This window comes from Vigna angularis, chromosome 3, assembly GCF_016808095.1.
Source record: "Vigna angularis cultivar LongXiaoDou No.4 chromosome 3, ASM1680809v1, whole genome shotgun sequence".
Lineage (NCBI taxonomy): Eukaryota > Viridiplantae > Streptophyta > Magnoliopsida > Fabales > Fabaceae > Vigna > Vigna angularis.
In genome coordinates this window covers 26,411,522-26,433,228 of record NC_068972.1, presented here as the reverse complement: position 1 = coordinate 26,433,228, position 21,707 = coordinate 26,411,522, and the positions used below count along the sequence as shown (strand labels likewise).

General features: G+C 34.4%; 2 protein-coding genes across 2 annotated transcripts; one reads left to right on the top strand and one right to left on the bottom strand.

Moving 5' to 3' along the window:
• The first annotated feature begins 4,650 nt into the window (after positions 1-4,650).
• On the top strand, positions 4,651-9,720 carry LOC108325206 (probable pectate lyase 12). Its single transcript, XM_052874016.1, has 4 exons — positions 4,651-5,018; positions 5,411-5,871; positions 8,368-9,016; positions 9,436-9,720. Exons 1-4 carry the CDS (start codon positions 4,885-4,887, stop codon positions 9,632-9,634), a joined length of 1,443 nt encoding a protein of 480 aa, XP_052729976.1. The 5' UTR covers positions 4,651-4,884; the 3' UTR covers positions 9,635-9,720.
• A 4,286-nt stretch (positions 9,721-14,006) lies between these two features.
• Positions 14,007-15,734, bottom strand: LOC108324575 (uncharacterized). The gene is made up of 2 exons (XM_017557515.1): positions 15,305-15,734; positions 14,007-14,464 (listed from the first exon to the last, which is right to left on the bottom strand). Exons 1-2 carry the CDS (start codon positions 15,732-15,734, stop codon positions 14,007-14,009), a joined length of 888 nt encoding a protein of 295 aa, XP_017413004.1.
• Between the last annotated feature and the right edge of the window lie 5,973 nt (positions 15,735-21,707).

Below are 21,707 nucleotides of genomic sequence, written 5' to 3'. Positions count from 1 at the left end.
AATACTAATCTTTACAAAGCTTATATTTCAAGATGAGCGTCTAAGCCTTTAAAAGAATATTTTACACGCTCAACAACGTGTTATATCAGAAGGGTTGCAAAAAACCTTTTTCATAAACACTATTCACCCCCCATTCTAGTGTTTTTTAAATACTTCAAAACCCTCTTGGTTTTCTTCATAAAAAATTATAGATTCTGAATTATCAAATTTAGACACATGAGCGGCTTTATCTGAAAAGCCATGCAAGGAATAACATTTATCTTGGGTATGGCCCATTCTCTTACAATATGAGCATTGAGGACGTCCACTTTGACCATCATGTCCTCCTTAGTTGATCCTACCTCCTCCTCTACCTCGTGGTGCCACCATTGCTGATGTTTTAATATCATCACTTAAATTCTTGTCTTTTACCAATGTAGGTACTCGAAGGAGTTGAGTAACTAAGCCATCCATCCATCAATGGGATTTGATCACCAGCTAAAACTTGATCACGTACATGATCAAAATCTGAGTGTAAACTTCTCAAAATTAGGACCATGTAATACTTGTGACGTTTCTTTTTGATACTTTCTAATGAATCAGCTACAAAGAAGTTCTTCAACTCTTCTACCACAGCCCGAGTTTTTGCTCTATGGGAAACCATTTCATGGTTGACTTGTTTGAGAGAAGCTACTATTGAGTTGCATCGAAAAGACGTTGTACATCATTAGAAAAAATAACTTGTGCCATTTTCCAAAAGGAGGAGCATGTCTTATAGGTAGTGTTATCAAAATGGGTTCAAACCCGTGAGCCAACCCAGGCCACCACGGGTTCGGGCCAGGTTGTGTTGAAAAAAATGTGAAATTTCGAAGCGAGCCAATTTTGACCCGGCTCACCCTGGTTCAACCCGTGGTGAGCCGGATTGGCTCACCAACCCACCTATTTTTTTTAATTAACTTAAATTGCAATGAAACAAAATAAAACATTGCAACTGGAATTTTTTTCTTTCCAAAATTGGTTGCATGGTGTTGAACTAACAAGTAACATTATTATTACATGAAATAATTTAATTATTTATTACTTTATGTTTCAATATTATTAGTTAACATTCTTTTTTAATATATTGTAGATGGAGATAAAAAAGAAGATGCTTCAAGAGAACATAATATTGTGGATTTATCCATTAAGGACTCAAATCTTATAAATGGATAATCTTATAGATTGGATAATTCAAGAAGATGTCATTTGTTTTATATTGTTTTTAGACCTATCTACAAGCATAACCATTTTAGAATATACAAGTATTGTGCTATATATTTTTGTTAACTACTATATATAGTTTTTTGTTCAAACAATTTTGTATGTCTCATTAAACTAAATTTGCAAAAGTTTATGCTTGATAGCTTAGAATATGTAACAATAGAGTTCTTTTGTTTCATTTTCTTTTATATCAATGGGTCCAATTATTGTTGTTTCAATTTGATCGATCCAAGTAACTTGTTATAAGAATCCTAAAATAAGAGAATGAAAACAAGTTAAGTAGGCTAGTGAGCCAACCTATTTAACCCATCAACCCGTGGTGGGTCTGGATGAATTCAAATTTTTTCGGCTCGCTAAGTGAGCTAAGTTGGGTTAGCTTACTAAGTGACCAACCCGTGGTGGGTCGGGTCGGGTTGGGCCAGGTGGCCCGTTTTGACAACACTACTTATAAGGTCTCAAGATATCTAGAACCTCTTACTCAACCAATTGCAACAAAAACAACACATAACTGAAAGTTTAGTTTCTGCCAATAAGTTTTGTTTTTTTCTATCTAGGACCATAGAAACATCTCGTTCAAGGTGATTATGGTGTCCTTGACCAAGAAACCATAATTCCACTACAAAGGACCATGATAAATATTTTTTCCAATTAAGTTTCGTAGACATAATGAAAGGGGTAGCAGATAAAGAGGAATTAATTCAAGTAGAAGAGGCCATCTAAAGTTATGAGAAGACACAAAACTTAGGGTTCTAAATAACTTGAGGGAGGAAACACTAGGTATGAGCCAATGAAACCAAGAAATAAGAACCAAAACACACTTAGGAAGCAATGACGAGACGATCGACAGTGGCACGATGTAACTCTGACACTAAGAAGGTGACATACAAGGAACACAAGCCCGAGACTGGTAGGAGAGAAACGACACGTGGGCTTTTGAGGAGGGGACCACCAGGGTTGGGTCGCGCTTCTCAAAGTGCACCTAACATTTGACTTAGTTAGAGAAAGCGACAATTAACGACGAAACCAAAAATGGGCAACGATGAGAAACGATGAAAATGACGAAGAGACAACAACGCCAACGACAGACAAGGAAGACATAGAGGTATGGCTCTTGATACCAACTTGAAGAGTTGAGAAAAGCTAAAAGGTTTTATTTTACTTAGAACTTTTGATACAACTTACTACTACATTTATAGTAGATAATAGTTTTGAAAAGTAAATGGGCGGAAAGCCCCTTACAAAACCCTAAAACTAAACTCCCTTACATAAATATTAATAATAAGAAAGACATTACATTTCAACACACAACACATAAAAGCACAAACACAAAGTCTGATGGATTGCATATCCAAGTGAAAGAAACCATGTTATAGTTACAATAGTAGTAGAAGTATACACATACATTACATACCTAGGGTCACTTGCTCAGTAACACACTAATAGTCAAATCTTTATTTATCTATGCTTATCCTATTACCCTTTACAATTTTTACTTAAATTTTATCTTTTTAAATGTGATAATGTTTTAAGAAAATATAAACATTCTCATAATGTTTCATTTTATTGTAACATCCCATTTAGTTCTAAAATACTTGTTTCTAGATTCCTACATGTGTTGGCAATGATATAATTCATTGAGTGAAATGAGAGATTTGTTGCAGGCTACAAATACATAGTCACTTGCGTACCATCACTTACTACGAAAAGAACTGAACATAAACTAAATTGAAACAGGGAAGAGGATTATGGGGGATGGGAATATAACCAAATTGAAACACAAAGAATAAACCTGAATCAGGATCCATCAGGATCCATCATGAGAATAAGAACAATCCCAAACACAAACATAAACATTCAGGATCATCTATGAAGCTCTCTTTGAAGCGGGTGGAATCACTGGCGGTGGACACCCAGTGCTTGACTAGACCAAAAAACCTTAAAGGAAAAGGGACATTCGTTACTCAACCCTTCGCAAACGCTTTCGGTGAACTCAATCTCTTCCACTTATCTCCTTCGTCTACCACGACGGGGTTGTCGACGACGGTGTTCTTACACGACGTAGATGCAATGGTGACCAAAATGATGAATTAAGAAAAGAGAGGATGTAGGGAACGTGTGAACAAAAAATTAGGGATTGAGAAGAGTGAAGAGTAGGTTACAAAGAATACGTGAAAATTAGGATTTAAGATATTCAATGATAGATTCTTTAAAACTAGTCATAATATATTTTCAACATAATGTCTCATGTATTATGAAAGGTGCTAAGTTAACAGCCATAACAAAAGACCACTATGAGAGGTCAAGACCTATCATAATATGTTTAAACATAATTTCAATTTTGTCACCATATTGATATATTATGACATGTCTCCAAAACTACGTTATAATAACTCTTATTTTTATTACAAAAATATTATCAGTCAACTTATTATGATAGGTGAATTTCACAAGGTGAATTCCATCGATCATGATAGATCGTCATAAAATCCTCTTTTTCTACTAATGAATCTAATAATGAAAAATCAAAACTATCTATCTTTATTTTATTTTTATTAAAAACAAACTAACAGATAATCAATCTAATATTAAAATAAGATTTAAAAAAATTATTAATAGCTTTCTAAAATTTAAGTTTATTTTTTTTATTTGTTTAAATTGTATTATTCATTTATTTGTATATTGTATAGATTATTATTGATAAAATATTTAACTTTAATTGCTATTATTATAAAAAAAATTTATCATAATTTCATATTAATCATTTTTATAATCCCTTTTATTGTTATTCTAATTTCAATTAATAAAATAAATTCTATATTTTTTATAATAATAATAATTAATTTAATAATATACAATAAATTTGAATTAAAATAAAAACCCGTGCGTGGTAACGTTGAATATACTAGTATATATAGAAGAGAAAGTTTAAAAATTTAATTTAGTGAAACAAAAACAGTGCAAAAGAAAGTGATCGAAAAGTCAAAAAGCAGTTTGAAGTTCTGCAAGAATGTTCCTGCTCTTAAATTAACTAACGACCCTTTTCTTTGTCCTTCTCTATTTCATATTATTATTTATTTACCTTTTCAGAAATGGCAGTACTATACGTTAAAACACACCAAGGGTCAAGTTACTCTCAGAACTTCCTCGATATCAGGGACAATTTCGTTTCATTCTAACATTGCTCAATGCGCCCCTCACACCCTCCAATCCCACTTCTCTTCTTTTTATTCCTAGAATCATAATCAAAAACAAAACACAAATGTTTAAAAGGTTAAACACTATAAACCAAACTAAAATACTAAAACTCAAACCCACACTCTCCTATAGCAACATTTTATATCAATCTTTTTTCGCTTTTGTTACAGGTTCCTAATGATTTTTCTTTTTTTTTTCCTGTTAGAAACTGATACTGAACTTTAGTTGCCTTTGACTACGAAACTGGAAGATGTAATGAAAAGGTGATTCATTGTGTCCAATGTTCCTTTAATCACGGAATTGTTTACTAAAAACTAACACCACCAAGTACCAATCTTTCTGAGCGACCAATATTGGGAGAGAGAGAGAGGGAGTGAGTGAAGTGTTCACACTGTGTATTGTAGTGGCAACAACACTTACACAGAGAAGCACTTTTCTTCTTCATCAACAATGTTTCAAGCAACCTACATTTTGCTCTTCTTCTCCGTTCTGTCCTCGTTTTTACCACATGGAACAGCAGCATTCAACCTCACTCTCCCAGGGCAACATCCAGACCCGGAAGCTGTTGCCACACAAGTTCATAGGTACATCATTCCAAAACCTTATTTTCTTTCTGTCTTTTTAGTTCTTTTTTCAGGTTTTTAGCACAAAAACCACTACAAACCAACTCACTTAACCCCTTTATTTCACCTTATCTTCAAGACCCTACATTGAAAATTATCATCCCAACCTCGTAACATAAAAGCTAAAACATAAAGATACAATCTTTACATCTGGGTCATTGCCAAAAACCAGCAACTCACATTTCATTTCTTCTTCCTTTTTCAGGGTCACACGCTAAGTTACCCAGTTTTGTTGCCTCAAAGTGACTATTTTTAGTGATAAAAATGTTTTTTTTTTCTAGAATATCTTTCTAGACTACGAAAGGGACAATTTTTTTGAAACTTGATATAATAATTTAGTTTGTTTTTTTCAGGAGGGTGAATGCTTCAATGGGAAGAAGGGAAATGCTGAGATTGTCAGAGAAAGATGTGGCATCATGTCTTACAGGTAACCCGATTGATGATTGTTGGAAGTGTGACCCAGATTGGGCCAACAACAGACAGAGACTGGCTGATTGTGGAATTGGGTTTGGGCAGAACGCAAAGGGTGGAAAAGGTGGAGAATTTTACATAGTCACGGATTCATCTGATGAGGACCCTGTGAACCCAAAACCAGGAACACTTAGATATGCAGTGATACGGAATGAACCACTGTGGATCGTGTTCCCCAGTAACATGATGATTAAGCTCTCTCAGGAACTCATTTTCAATAGTTACAAAACCATTGATGGCCGTGGTGCTGATGTGCACATCGTGGGTGGAGGTTGCATCACTCTTCAGTATATTAGCAATGTCATTATTCACAACATTCACATCCACCATTGCCATCCTTCTGGTAACACATTCATCCTTCAATACTTTCTTCTTTTACTTACTTTTAATAGAAACTCTCAGTTTTATTCTATTCGTTTTTTAAAAAATATAAAATTAATGGATAGTAAAATTAACATACTTTGTAAAATTCAGCCTCAGTCAGTGTGAAAACTGAAAAGAGTGTTTTCACTTTGACCATAAATTTATGGAACCTCTTTGCTTTTGTACATGCAATAAAATGAGATTCAAAGTTAGATTCAACAGAGAAATAATGATGCTTTTTCCCGCTTTGCTTCTTCTGCTTCCCTCCAATATGATTTTTTTCACTTTCTACATTTTTTCCACGTAAGTAAAGTATTACCCTCTTAGTACCCTTGCTTATCGCACCCTTTTCTTTCTCATCATCACATCCTTCCATTTTACACTTTAAAAAAACCTACTATTTTCTTAACGTTATAAAACGATGTCTCTATTTATAAAATGCAAAACTTCATCAACACATTTTAGTTAAAAGAAAAGAGTTACCCTCTAAAGTCGACATAATGGTAATAAGATAAAATACGATACAAACTTTAACCATATTTAATGTACACTCCGATCAAGTTTAAAGCTTGGATACGATACAAATGTTATATAAATATTTTTATTAAATATATTTAATAAGATTAATTGTATTTTATTTATATTGAACTTTATTTGAAATTATTTTCAAATTTTAAATATATTTGTTTCAAATTATTATAAAATTGTTTAAAAATATTTTAAATTTTATATTTGATTTTAAAAAATCATTTTTAAACCAACTCAAATAATTATATAGAAATTATTGAGTTTTACACATTTTAAAAGTATAGAACTATTTCAACTGATTGGATTTATTTTATGAAATATAATTGATAAACAAGTTTAATATATTTGTTAGTTAAAATTTATTTTAAATTTTTCTATTAACATTATTTTTTATTAATAACTTTAAAATAATTTTAAATTTAATTTAATACAAAATATAAGTTTAAATAAATTAATTTTGTTAGATATATTTAATAAAAATATTAATTTTAATAAAAATATTTGTATAATATTTATATAAATTTAAATTTGCTTTTAATTATAAAAGAAACAAAAATTGTTTAATTTGAAAAAAATTATGACTAAATTGAAATAATATAAAATTACAGAAATTTAACTTAAATTAAGACAATAATATGTAGGGTAACAGGAATAAGATTTTTAATTTTTTAAATCTTGACACTTGATAAATTTTTATTTTTTCTTAAATTTTAAAAAAATTAAAGAAAAATTAGAAAACGTAAGAAAATTACAATCTGACATGTGCCAATTCTTTAATTTGATTGTATCAAATTTTTTAAAATAAAAATCAAATTACGAAACATAAAAAAAAGGAAATCCATTTGATTTTCACTATAAAAATAGAGACAAATAATATTATTTAGCGAAATTTAAATTAGTGTAAGTTGTGATGACACTGATAATATAAAGACAATTATATCTTTTATGAATAAACTAGATAGATTCATTATTAAAAAAGAATGAGTTTGTTTTTTTATTTTTTTATTTTTATATATGTAAAAGGAATAACATAACTTTTTTATACGTCATTCAATTTTATTTTATATTTTTATAACTTTTTATTCTTACTTTTATTTTTTATAATAGGATAATGTTGATAATAATGATAGCGAAATTGGATAGATATATCATGATGGTAAAATTATACCACTAATAGGTATTTGTTAGCTCTTTTAGATTGAAATGAAAATTGAGTACCATACTAAGCGAAGAAAAAAAATGTGGGAATTAGTTAATTTTGTTTTATGTTATCTATATGTCGTTGTATTAATTAATTTATCTTATATTTTTATTTTTATATGAACTTTTAAAATTAAATAAATTCATTATTCTATTTTAAAACACAAAATGCTTGAAAAAGAGTATGTTATTCTTCTTGTTCACTTCGTACCTTTATTTATTTTAAATTATTATTATTAAGATATATGTAATAAGAAATACTAAAATAATCTAGGTGAATATACTTTGAAAGAGAGGTCTTTGCAGGAATGATGGAGCTGCATATTTAGAAAACAAGGTATCTAAGAATGCCAAGATTCAAATTGATCAATCATCTTAGTAACAAATCAGTCTGAATAAAAATATTAAAATAAAATTATATATAATTAAAAAATAAAATATATATTCTTTAATTTCTTTTATAAAATAGTGTTATATCAATTTTCTAAACTGTTGAATTTCTTTATCGTGTTGTTTCATATCTGTTTGAATTATTTTCTGATAAAAATTTGTGTTTGGTTTCACTTAATTTTGAAATACAACTTTTATTCTTTTTTATTTACACTTCTATAATAATTATGTAATTTTTTTGAATATATATATATATATATATATATATATATATATATATATATATATAAATAATATTTCCACCCTGAAGAAAAAGTAAGAAGAAATATGTAATGATTATCACTACCACGATTGTCAGGTAATGCTAACGTGCGGTCGAGTCCAGAGCACTACGGGTACCGAACTGAATCAGACGGCGATGGAATCTCAATCTTCTCGTCGCGCGACATTTGGATCGATCACTGCACGCTATCCCGGTGCAAGGATGGCCTGATCGACGCGGTGATGGGTTCGACGGCAATAACGATCTCAAACAACCACTTCTCGCACCACAACGACGTGATGCTCTTAGGCCACAGCGACCACTACCTGCCAGACTCGGCGATGCAAGTGACGATCGCGTTCAACCACTTTGGAGAGAATCTGGTGCAGCGCATGCCGCGTTGCAGACTAGGTTACATTCACGTGGTGAACAACGACTTCACGCGATGGGAGATGTACGCGATCGGGGGAAGTGGGAGGCCTACTATTAACAGCCAGGGGAACCGCTACACTGCGCCGGAGGATCCGTACGCAAAGCAGATTACGAAGAGGCTGGACGCCGGAGAAGGGGAGTGGAGCGGCTGGAATTGGAGGTCGGAAGGGGATGTGATGCTGAACGGCGCGTTTTTCGTGGCCTCAGGAGGTGAGGCCGGCACTGACTACCAAAATGCGTACAGCGTTGAGCCTAAGAACGTGGATCGTATCTCGCTTCTCACCATGTCCGCCGGTGTGCTCGGCGTTGCCAGGTATCTTAATTATGTTTATTTCTTAATTATTTTTTAATTATAACTAACGTAACTTTGTACACATTTTTCAGAATTATAAAAAATTAGTTAATTAATACAATTAAGAATAGTAAATTAGTATGATATCATTTATCATAATCAAAGCTAATTATCAAATCATAAAAAAATTCTCTACTCAAAAGGTATACGTAATAATTATCAAATATACAGAATATAATAAATAAATAATGTGTAAAGACATAGTTAAAAAGAAAATTCTTTTATTCGTAGAGTTCATTTTATTTTTCTTAGTAAGTTTACTTTTCAAAGAACACATTACAATTATGATAAATGATTTCAACAACTTTTTTATAGGAAATTTTCAATTTGATGTAAATAAGATGGAAATGGAATATGAAATATGGTTGAATGATGAACAGGGACAATAATCTGGGAATGTGGACGAGAGGAGCCAATGATGGTGGTGTATATTTTTCAGATACAGGCCCAGAATACACGGATGACATGTCCCAGAGTACAATGCCGCTGCCACCTTCACGTATTTTCCCTCTTCTCTCTGCATTTCTTGCTTTATTGTGCCTCTTATTTCATACAGTTACCTTAACAACACTTCTATAGCAAAATGAGTTGTAACCAATCGAATACGATGATGTTTGTTGTCTCTGTTGGAATGACTTGAGACTAAATATTTTCCTCCATCATCATTATATATCTTCGTCCCAACCCCTTCTCCCCCATCCTCTTTTATTTTTCCCTCGAACCCTTTTTCTGTGGCTTAGTCATTATGTGTCCCACAATGTCAAGAGAGAAAATTGTAAATTTGCCACTCTTGTAGCGAAGGAGAACTTAGTTATACCCAGGACAGATTAAAAAAAGGCATAATACCCAATTTTGTCCCCACTTTGGTTCTGAAATCTCAAGTTAGTCCCTTTATAGAAAAGTGAGTTGAATGGATCCTTATTTATAATTAATTGACTCTAATGAGTCCCTTCTGTTAAATAGAAGGAAACGGAGTTAGTGGACTGATGATGTGGCAGTTGTCTTTGATGATGTGGCAGTTGTACCTCACTAAAGTATTAGCTTTCTTGAAAGTTGTTTGTGGGTATTGACTTTTTGCTCTTTGCCAAAGTTAAGTGTTTTTTTTTAAGGGATTGGGTCATGGTGGTTGTGTTTTTTTTTTTCTCTGAAGAAATTCGAGCATTGCTTGTAGAAGGGTTGATCTGAAAATTGAAATTTTTTGTTGATGCTTGATCTGGGGTGCTGTGTCGAGTTTGTTTCTGGAAAGCATAGGAATTTGGAGTGATGGTGGTTTGAGAAAGTATCAGAGGAATGGTGATGGAAGTGTTTAACTAGTACATTTTGCTTTTGAGGGAAGATTTGTGTCGTGATGGCTTCAACCAACCCTTCTCCAAATGCTTCCCCTGTTGCAGTGCCTCCTGTTCTTGGTGGTATTTTATCACCACCACCTTCTTCATCTTCTCCAACCAATTCCTCCACCCCCCCATCATCTCTCAATTCTTCCCAGCCCCATCATCACCACAAAAGAGAATTAAAATAAATTAAAGAATGTAATAATCGAGTAAAACCTAAGCAACGTGGTTCAGAAAAAAAATGAATGAGTAAAAAGAGAGGGGAAAATGTTCGGTGGTGATGCTGGAGATGAAAGAACCCTTCTTAGAAGAGGGAAAGAAAAAAAGGGAGTGGTGGCGTCGGTGGAGAAGCAAGCTCCGGCGAGGGCAGCGGTGAATCTGGGCCGCGAGCGGAGAGAGAAGAAGCGTCGCAGCCATCTGGGTCCTGGTGACGTGCGGCGGCGTGGGATCCGTCCGCGGTGGCTGAATCGAGGCGCGGCAAAGATGGATTCGGAGCAGATCTGGGGCGTACATGAAAAGCGAGGTCCTCCCTCGCACGCGAGAAGGAGGGGCTGGAGCGGCGTCCGACGATGGCCGTCCGTGGGTGTCGGAGATGGCATCGATGCCGGTTAGAATGCGGTGGCCATTTTTGGTTGGGAGGCCAGCGAACTGTAGGGAGAAGAAAGAGACTCTGGGTCTCATCCCGTTGGAATGGCGCGGAGAGAAGAGGAGAACCTGAAGCTTTCTGAACCACGTAAGCACGCAAACAATTGCGTATTGACACCTCACCAAAGACAACTGCCACATCATCAGTCCATTAACTCCGTTTCCTTCTATTTAACGGAAGGGACTCATTAGAGTCAACTAATTACAAGTAAGGATCCATTCAATTCACTTTTCTATAAAGGGACTAACTTGAGATTTTCGAACCAAAGTGGGGACAAAATTGAGTATTATGCCTTAAAAAAAAAGTCTTAGGTGTTTAAAACATTTGTTTCTTCATTATACGAAAAATTGAAATACAAATTTGTTTAAAATTTTAATTAAATATGTATTTTAAGTTTAAGAATTTTAATTAACGTAATTAAATTAAAAAATTATATGTATTTTAAGTTTAAGAATTAATATATATTCAAAAACATAAAATCATATTTAAACCGGCCTTATCATATGGTTTATATTATTTCTGTAACTCCGAGGAGTATATGTTTGTCCGTCAAACACAACCCTTGTACACTAGAAACTAGTGTGTATTTTATGTCAAATGGACAGAGATATAGAGTTTGTTTGTAACAAATTGTTGTGAGTGTGTCTAAAAAAGTGTTTGAAATTGCATTGACCTACCTGAGTTATGAACTTTATGCTACTTGTTTTTAGTAGATGGGAAGATGATGCAATCTTGTCGGGTAGGGTTTGATCATAAACTTTATCCATAATTATGTTAGTTTATTACACAAAAATGAAAGAAAGTAACAGATAATCTCGATGCGTGTATGTGGGTTTTAATTGATGTTCCATTTTGGTGAACAGATATTGTTTTCTTTTCCTTTTGCCCAAAAGTGTGCCCGTGATTTTCGTGGTTTTTATGGTAGCATGCATATACGCTTTTCCATATCTCTGACGATTGTTTAATTTAAAGGGAAAACGGAAAGAACAATAGGTGGTGTTCCTTTAATTTTAAATTTAAGTTATTCATAGGGTGGTTTATCCTTTGAAAATTAAAACGGTATGGCATGCAAAACCAAACATGAGTTGATAATATTCTTAGTATAGTAGGATTAATTCTCGTAACACAGATTCTTTCTGCACTAAAATCTGAATCCGCACTTTAAAATTGGATTTTAATTTTAAAATTTTATATATCAAGATCAGCTTTCAGTTTGCTGTTTTATTTTTTTTTTCTCTTAATTATACAATTTTATTGTTAATTTTATACTTTTCCTTTAAAAGATTACAGAACAAACGTGATATTTTGGCGGAAGTACTCAACGTGAAAGCAAAACACAATACAAGATAAAATAATTTATACTTTTGGCCTAGGCTTACCCTTCGTTACGTGGGTTTGGACAGGTTAATTGTAGCCTTGAACGTGCATCTCTGTAATTATTTTGTAATGCTATTCAATTTAACAGTAAAAACGTTGATCTCTGTAATTATTTTGTAATTTTATTCAATGTAACAGTAAAAGCAAGAGCACAAGAATTTGGAAATAGAAAAGTGTATTCAGTGTTATTCTCTGATTGTGAGTTCAAATGGGATAACAGAGTACAAGAAAAGATGTAAAAAGATAAAAACTCTCGACAATGAAAGAATACGTCTAGAGGAAGAGAGAATTATTCCCAATCATTGCCTACCTCCAAAATGCCAACTAATTTTCCATTTTATAACCATTCATTTCCCAATTAAAATTAAAATCTCTCAATTCACTTTTCTCTCCTTCATGTGTCTTTGTTTGCCACTCCCTTCTACCGTGGGTGTCATGTGGCTTGGTTCCCCAACTAACTCATCTTTACCCCTCATTTTCCCTCTCCATTCTACCCCTTCAGTGACAATTTTATTCCCACTCATTACAATACCCTTTCCATCAACACTAACCTTGTCCTCAAGGTTAGAGTCAGGGTAAGCTTTGACAAATTCCTTAATGTCTTCCCAAGTGGCATTTGTTTCAGATAAACCATGCCATTGAACTAATACTTAAGGAATGATGTTGGACCTATGGAGTATGTCATGTTTCTAAAGGATAGATTGAGGCATCAATAAATGATCTTCTGGCAGTGTAATTAATGGGAGGGGAACATAGGTAGTATCATGTGATCCATGCATTCTTTTATCTGAGAGATGTGGAAGATGGGGTGAATTTTAAAAGTTTCTAGCAGTAAGAGTTTATAGGTCATTGATCCAATTCGATCTATAATTGGGAATGGGCCAAAATACCTAAGTCCTAGTTTCTGATTTTTTTTTCTAAAGGCAATGGAATTTTTTCTATAAGGTTGAAGTTTTACTAAAACCAGATCGCCAACCTTCAATTCCTTATGCATTCATTTGTTATCTGCATATTACTTCATTTTTTTCCCGGGCTTTAAGGAGTTGCCTCTTCAATTGAGCCAAAGCCCTGTCCCTTTTCCCTAATAACTCCTGGACGGATGGTGGATCTTTAGGATCCATAGTGTATTTCATTATGGACGGGGGGTCTCTGCCATACACCACCTTAAATGGTGTTGTTTGTTGGTTGCTGTGAAATGTTGAATTGTACCAGAACTCTGCCCATGGTAACAGTCTGGTCCATGTCTTAGGATTATCAAAAGTAAAACACTTGAGATACATCTTTATACACTTATTTAGTGCTTTTGATTGCCCACTTGACTGATTATGGTAAGTCATAGTCATGTTCAATGTTGTGCCACTCAACTTGAAAAGGTGTTGCCAAAGTTGACTTATGAATATCTTATCTCTGTCAGAGACTATGGTTTTAGGAAAACCATGTAATTTGACAACCACATTAATGAACAATTTTGCCACTATCTTACTATTATAATCTGCCTTCAGGGGAGCAATGTGAGCATACTTAGATAATCGGTCAATGACAACCATAATTACTATATACCCATTGGAAGGTGGGAGACCCGTAATGAAGTCCATGGTTATATCTTCCCAAGCCTGATTCGGCATTGACAGTGGTTGTAATAACCCTGTTGGTAGAGTGGTGGCAGATTTAGCTTGTTGGCATATAAGGAATTCTTGGACATACTGAGTAAATCTTTGAGCATGCCAGACCAATAAAATTGAGAAGACAACCGAGCCATAGTTCTAGTTATTCCAACATGACCCCCTAATGTCGAACTGTGGTATTCCTTGAGTAATAGTTGTATAATCTCAGCATCTCTAGGAATCATCACTCTGTGCTTCCAATGTAAGAATCCATCATAGTATGAATAATTAATATTAGGTAGTTTCCCTACTGCGCAAGCTTGTATAACAGATTGAAGATTAGGGTCAAGTTGTGTGGCTTTATGAATTTTGGACATCAAATTAGTCTCTCTATGGGACCATGCCATAAAGAAGGATCTGGATAGTGCATCAGCTTCCTGGTTATCCTTCCCTGGCTTGTATTCAATGGTGAAATCATATCCCAAAAATTTGTGTAACCAGGCTTGCTGCTAAGGGGTTTGGAAAGATTGATCCATTAAACTTTTGAGGCTTTTCTGATCAATTCTCATGATGAACTTATGACCCAACAAGTAATGTCTGAACTTGGCAATTGCTTCTATGATTGCATAGAATTCCCTTATATAAGAAGATTTGTGTTGCATCTTGGAGGATAATTTTTTTGAAAAGAATGTTATAGGATGCTTGTCTTGACTGAGAACTGCATCAATTCCCAAACTTGATGCTTCAGTCTCCAAGACAAAGATTTTTGTGAAATCTTGCAATGCTAGTATAGAAACAGTGGTTATTGTGTGTTTCAAGGCCTCAAAAGCTTGAGTTGCTTGTGATGTCCATTGAAAATTATCCTTTTTAAGGACATTGGTCAAGGGGTGAGCTATTGCAGCATACCCTTTAATAAATCTTCTATAATAACCTTTTAGACCAATGAATCTTCTCAATTGTTGTGTTTTGAGAGCATGGCCATTGTAAAACAGCGTGAACCTTGTTAGCATCCATTGCTACGCCATTCCCCAAGACAATATGGCCTAAGTAATCCACTTGAGATAGACCAAAAGAGCATTTGGATAATTTTGCATATAATTTGTTTTCCTGCAATATGTGCAAAAATGTTTCCAAATGACCAAGATGAGCAGACCAAGAAGGGTTATATACTAGTATGTTGTCAAAAAATACCAACACAAATTTCCTTAGAAGTCCTTGAATTATGTCATTCATGAGAGCTTGAAAAGTTGTTGGGGATTTGTTAATTCAAATGGCATGACAAGTCATTCACAGTGGCCTTGATGGGTTCTGAAAGCAGTTTTGAACTTGTCAGTAGGGTGGACCAAAATTTGTTGATAGCCTGATCTGAGATCCATCTTAGAAAAGAATTTAGCACCAAATAATTCATCTAATAGCTCTTCAACAGTTGGTATAGGAAATATGTCTTTGATTGTTACAACATTCAATGCCCTATAGTCAGTACAAAACCTCCAAGTGTCATCTTTCTTTTTGACCAAAATAATTGGTGAAGAAAAAGGGCTGGTGTTGTGGGTAATAATCTCATCCTCCAACATCTGTTGCACCACATTCTCAATCTGTTGTTTCTGACTATGAGGATATTTGTATGGCTTCACTCTCACAGCGTTCACATCAAGCAAGAGAGGAATGCAGTGGTTTTGAGATCTATTTGGGGGAAGACCCTTAGGTTTTGCAAATATCATTCAGTAGGTATGAAGTATGAGTGCAATGTCTGGTTCAATATCCTCAGGAATAACCAACCAATCATCCTCTAGAGTGAGAGGTTGAGCTAATTATAATGTAAATAGCTCTATAATAACATCAGTTTTGCACAATCTTGTCATCTAATGCAGCTCTGCTGGTTTTGGTAGAGTTGGTGGCTCACCTTGCAATGTAATGAGTTATTTGTCTAAATAAAACTTTAGGGATAGGGAGCTATAGTCAGCAATGTGCGCTCCAATAGTAGCCAACCAAGCAGCACCTAATATCAGATTAGCACCAGAAACTGGTAATAAGTACATTGGAAGTTTAAGTGTATGTCCTTGTACCTTAACTTGGACTTCCTTGATAACCCCTTCAGTAGACATGGCATTTCCATTACCTACCAGTACTTGCAATGATGACATATCCTCTATCGGAAGCTTAAGGCATTGAGCAATCCTTGGTTGTAAGAAATTATCAAAATTACCACTATCCAACAATATCTGAATTGTCATTCCTTGTAATGACCCTTGGAATCTCATAATCCCACACCAGCAACACCCTTTAAAGCATTAAGGGAAAGATGATATCCCAGGTTTTGTTCTAAGCCAAGGATTTTTGTATCAGTCTACTCCTCCTCTTCATATTCAACTTGGAGAAATGCATATTGGTGATTCAAACACTTATGGTTTTCCCTGCGTGATTGCATTTCAGCAGTTGACAGACGTTTAATGTTGTTGGGTCTAATGTTATGGGGAAAAGGTCTTTGGTTTGGGGTAGGGAGAATTAGTTGTTGTGATGGGTTGTTGTAAGATTAGGTAGTAGTATGTGATGTGTTTTGGGTGGAATTTCTGGAAGTGTTGGGCTGGTATGGTCTAGGTTTGAAGGTATATTTCTCTTCAAACAGGCGGGCTAAGGAAATGGCTTTGAGGATTGTGTTTGGGGCTTAAGCTATCACTTCCCTACGAATGTCGGGCTTCAACCCATTGATGAAGCAATCTAGAAGGGTCTCACTGCTAACACCATAAATCCGGTTAGCAAGAGCTATAAACTACACTACTAATCATTAATAGATGTGGATTGGGTGAGTTTAAACAAGGTAGATCTCGGTGATTCAAAGGGTGAAGGGCTAAATTCAACCTCTAAAGATCGAACCAAGGTATTCCATGAAACAATGGGGTTATTGCGTTGCATCATTTGGTACCAAGGAACAACTTCTTTCTCAAAATGAATTGTTGTTATGGTCAAATGTTGTTCATCAGGAATATCATAATACTTGAAGACCTGCTCTGCTTTAAATATCCATTGTAACACATCCGAGCCATCAAAACATATAAAATCCAGCTTGACGTTTCTGACCTGAAATGGCCCATGAACATTGTGTAAGTTCACTCCACCATGGGTCATGTTCTTCTTCAAATCCTCAATGGCATGATGTAGCTCTTGCATCTCTACAACATGTCATTCATTCCCCAATGAAAATCCCTGAACCTTGTATTCACTTTTCTTTCCCTCACATGCCTTTGTCTGCCACTCCCTTCCACTGCAGGTGTCATGTGGCCTGGTTCCCCAACTAACTCATCTTTACCCCTCATTTTCCCTACCCATTCTACCCCTTCAATGGCAATTTTATTCTCACTCGTTACATATTTCAGCTGTTAAATATGTTTTTATTAAATTAAAATTAGTCCTTTTTCAAAATCTTAACTTAATTTAGTTTTGTAACTTTAAAAGTATAAAAATTTAGTTATTTTAATTAAATTTTATTAAATTTAGTTGATAGTTTAAACGTGTTTCATAATAAACTTAATCAAATTTGATTAAAGAACTAAATTTACAAATTTGAGCATAGAAACACACTTTTCACTCCTCTGGGGGTAGATTTGGGGATGTGACAGCTCTCCTCTTCTCTTTCTAGGGTTTTTTCTATCTCTTTCATTCTTTCATTTCATTGTTCATCTAGTTTCTCCATGACAAAGGGGAACTAAATTCAATTTTTTGTTGGGAAAAATGTAACCTCTTAAACTCTCATGTATTTTGAATTGATTATGATTGATTTATACTTCTTTCATTAATTGTTAGGGTTATTCTTCTTCGCTCTATGCATTGTTATGTTTAACTCGCTCATGGCATGATTATTGGTTTTCGTGATATGGACACATACGGGGAAACCTAGATCTGGAGAATTGCTTCCAAAAGCAGTATTGCTTAAACATAAGGATATGAGTTTTGGTTATCTTAAGCTTTTGTGCGTATGTAATGCAGAATTAATTGTTAGGGAGACAAGACATTGTAAACTAGTAATTAAGGATAGGCTTTCTTCGTCAAGACATCGAGTTTTAAGTAATTTAGAAAGTGATATTAACATTAATGAAGAAGATGAAGTCATACATACATGAAAGGAAACTTGGTGAAATCTAAACCCCAACAACATATTCATCTCATATTTTCAACTTCATCCATTAATTCTAGTGTTTAGCCTCAATTGATCAATTTGTATTCATATTTACTTTCTTGTTTTGCATTCAAAAACCCAAAAATTGTTCTTCTTAAGTCTTAATTAGTTGAGTAATCACATAATTGTTTAGTGTCGTGAGTCCTTTGGGAAACGATATTTGGTCTTACCATTTTATTATTACTTGATACGATTTGGTACATTTGCCGACATTTTAACACTGCATAAACAAGTCTTTTATCTTGCGTTTCAAGAAAGTCATAAAGGCATCACTTTTAGTGAAAAAGATTCTAAAACTTTTAAATTTTATACTTCACCAATTCACCCCCTCTTGGTGTGAGAAATTGAGCCATTCTTTTTTAACAATTGGCACGAGAGCTGGTTTTCATAAAATATTTGAAAAACTAGTCGATTACTACTTTCATTAAATCCACTGATCCTGGAAAATGGCATCTATTTCTCAAACTATGAAAAAAAGTGAATCTGTTTTTGAACTAGTGCATATTGCATGTAATGATAAACATAATTTCATTACTAATGGATTTTATGAATCTTTTGAAACAGATCTGTGGCGAAACAAGAAAAGTGGTGTAGATGGGTTGGAATCAAGAACCGGAGAATAGATCTACAGGCTGGAAAATTTATGAGGTTCCTAAACTAGAAGAAAAGCGACAGGGATCAAAAGGAAAATAAAGGGAATGTATCAAAAAGAAATCTCATCATGATGGAAGAATCTGAAAAGGCTAAATCATGTTTGGAACAAGAAGTAAAGGATTCCATGTGGTATCTGGACAGTGGATGCTCTAGGCACATGACAGGAGATTCAACAAAGTTTACAAGCATCTCTTACAAGACAAATGGACACGTCACTTACGGGGACAACAACAAAGGAAAGATTATCGGTATTAGTAAAATTCAAACTCCCTCCGCATATGAAATTGACAATGTGTTGCTTGTTGAAGGATTGAAACATAATTTTCTCAGCATCAGTCAGTTGTGTGATAAAGGGCTGAAGATTATTTTGGAACCAAAGTACTGTTTGATTAGCAACGGATTAAGTTATGAACTGTTATTAATCGAAAAAAGATATAACAACATTTACATAATTGACTTTAAAAAGACTTCATTCAAATCGTTATTTGTCTGATGTCTAAAGAAGATGATGCATGGTTATGGAACAAGAGACTAGCTCATATTAATATGGGTCAACTGAACAACCTAATGTCTAAAGATCTTGTCATTGGCCTTCCAAATATACGCTATACTTCTGAAAGATTGTGTGATGCTTGCCAAAAAGGAAAACAGACAAGACAATCCTTCAAAAATAAAAGAGAAATGTCAACCACTAGACCTCTGCAACTGTTACACATGGACTTATTCGGTCCCTCAAGAGTAAGAAGTCTTGGAGGAAATTTGTATGGTTTAGTTATTGTTGATGATTATTCTCAGTTTACTTGGACCTTCTTCATTCCTGCCAAAAGTGAAACTTTCAGGGTGTTCAAGAAATTTGCTACAGCCATTCAAAATGAAAAAGAGATCAGAATAAAGTGTATAAGAAGCGATCATGGGAAAGAATTTCAGAATGAAGCATTTGATGAATATTGTGCAGAGATGGGAATTACTCACAACTTCTCTGCTCCTAGAACGCCACAACAAAATGTAGTAGTGGAAAGAAAAAATAGAGCATTGGAAGAACTTGCAAGAACCATGCTAAATGAAAGGGACTTGTCGAAGTACTTATGGGCAGATGCAGTAAGCACAACATGTTATGTACTAAACAGAACTGTGATAAGATCAATGCTGAAGATGACTCCTTATGAATTATTAAAAGGAAGAAAGCCAAACATTTCACATCTGCGGGTTTTTGGATGCAAATGTTTTCTTCTAAAGAATGGTAAGGAAAGCCTTGGTAAGTTCGATTTTAAAGATGATGAGGCTGTCTTTATTGGTTATTCTCTCACTAGTAAAGCTTATCGCGTTTATAACCAAAGAACAATGTGTGTTGAAGAATTTGTTCATGTAGTTTTTGATGAGCATATTGATGTTATCACTAATTATGTTCATCCTAGAAAGACAATAGATGCAGATGATTCCGCTGGAGAAGAAAAAGAAGATGAAGAAGTTTTAATTGAAAATGATTCTGAAAATGTAATCGATCCTCCCAGAGATGAATCGATTAAGGAGTGGAAATCACCAAGAAATGTCTCAACAAGCAACATCATTGGTGATATCACAAGAGGAGTTTCCACCAGGCGTCAACTTAATCAATTATGCATGAATGTAGCATATGTCTCTAAAATTGAACCCAAAAATATTGAAGTTGTCATTGCTGGTGAAAATTGGAAGATGGCCATGCAAGAGGAACTAAATCAGTTTAAGAGAAACAATGTATGGGAGCTTGTTCCAAGAACTGAAAAATTACAGGTGATTGGCACTAAATGGGTCTATCGGAACAAGATGGATGACTCGAGTGAAATCATAAAGAACAAGGAAAGATTGGTTGCTAAAGGCTACAACCAAGAAGAAGGAATCGATTATGATGAGACTTATACACTAGTAGCTAGACTGGAGCCAATAAGAATTCTATTAGCTGTTGCATCTGTGATGAAGTTTAAGTTGTACCAAATGGTTGTCAAGAGCGCATTCTTGAATGAGTATATAAAGGAAGAAGTCTATGTGGAACAACCACCGGATTTCCAAGATTATGGGCATCTAGATTATGTTTTCAAACTCAAAAAGGCTTTATATGGATTCAAACAGACACCAAGGTCATGGTATGAACGTCTAAGTGAATTCCTGATAAAGAAAGGATTCACTAGAGGTAAAGTGGACTCTAGTCTCTTCATTAAAAATTCCAAAAAGGATAAGTTGTATGTGCAAATTTATGTTGATGATATTATTTTTGGCTCAACGAATCCCACGTTATGCAAAGAATTTTCTAAGACTATGCAGGAAGAGTTCGAGATGTCCATGATGGGAGAGCTCACATACTTCTTGGGGCTTCAAGTTAAGCAGACTGAAAATGGCATTTTTATACATCAATCAAAGTACTGCAATGATCTGTTAAAGAAATACAAAATGTTGGACTGCAAAGAGGCTGCAACACCTATGGCAACAAATTGCTATCTTAACCTTGATGAAGCTGGAAATGCTGTCGACCAGAAAATGTATAGAGGTATGATCGGATCCCTACTGTACTTAACTTCTAGTAGACCAGATATCATGCATAGTCTCTGTCTCTGTACTAGGTTTCAGTCTCAGCCAAAAGAATCACATCTTACTGTTGTAAAAAGAATTTTGAAATACTTGAAAGGAACCAAGAATCCTGGTCTGTGGTATCCAAGTGGGTCGAATATTTTTCTTGAGGGATATAGTGATTCTGACTTTGGCGGCTGTAAACTAGATAAAAAGAGCACTAGTGGTACCTGTCATCTGCTAGGATATTCTTTAGTTTCTTGACATTCAAAGAAACAAGCTTGTGTGGCTTTATCTACCACAGAAGTTGAGTACATAGCAGCTG

What these genes read in the sequence shown, in the direction of transcription:
- LOC108325206 (XM_052874016.1), top strand. Translation starts at nt 4,885, where the DNA reads ATGTTTCAAGCAACCTACATTTTGCTCTTCTTCTCCGTTCTGTCCTCG. An exon ending in GTTGCCACACAAGTTCATAG is followed by an intron (nt 5,019 to 5,410) that starts GTACATCATTCC and finishes TGTTTTTTTCAG; the next exon opens with GAGGGTGAATGCTTCAATGG. An exon ending in GGTGTGCTCGGCGTTGCCAG is followed by an intron (nt 9,017 to 9,435) that starts GTATCTTAATTA and finishes AATGATGAACAG; the next exon opens with GGACAATAATCTGGGAATGT.
- LOC108324575 (XM_017557515.1), bottom strand. Translation starts at nt 15,734, where the DNA reads ATGATATTTGCAAAACCTAAGGGTCTTCCCCCAAATAGATCTCAAAAC. An exon ending in CAGAACCCATCAAGGCCACT is followed by an intron (nt 14,465 to 15,304) that starts GTGAATGACTTG and finishes AATACAAGCCAG; the next exon opens with GGAAGGATAACCAGGAAGCT.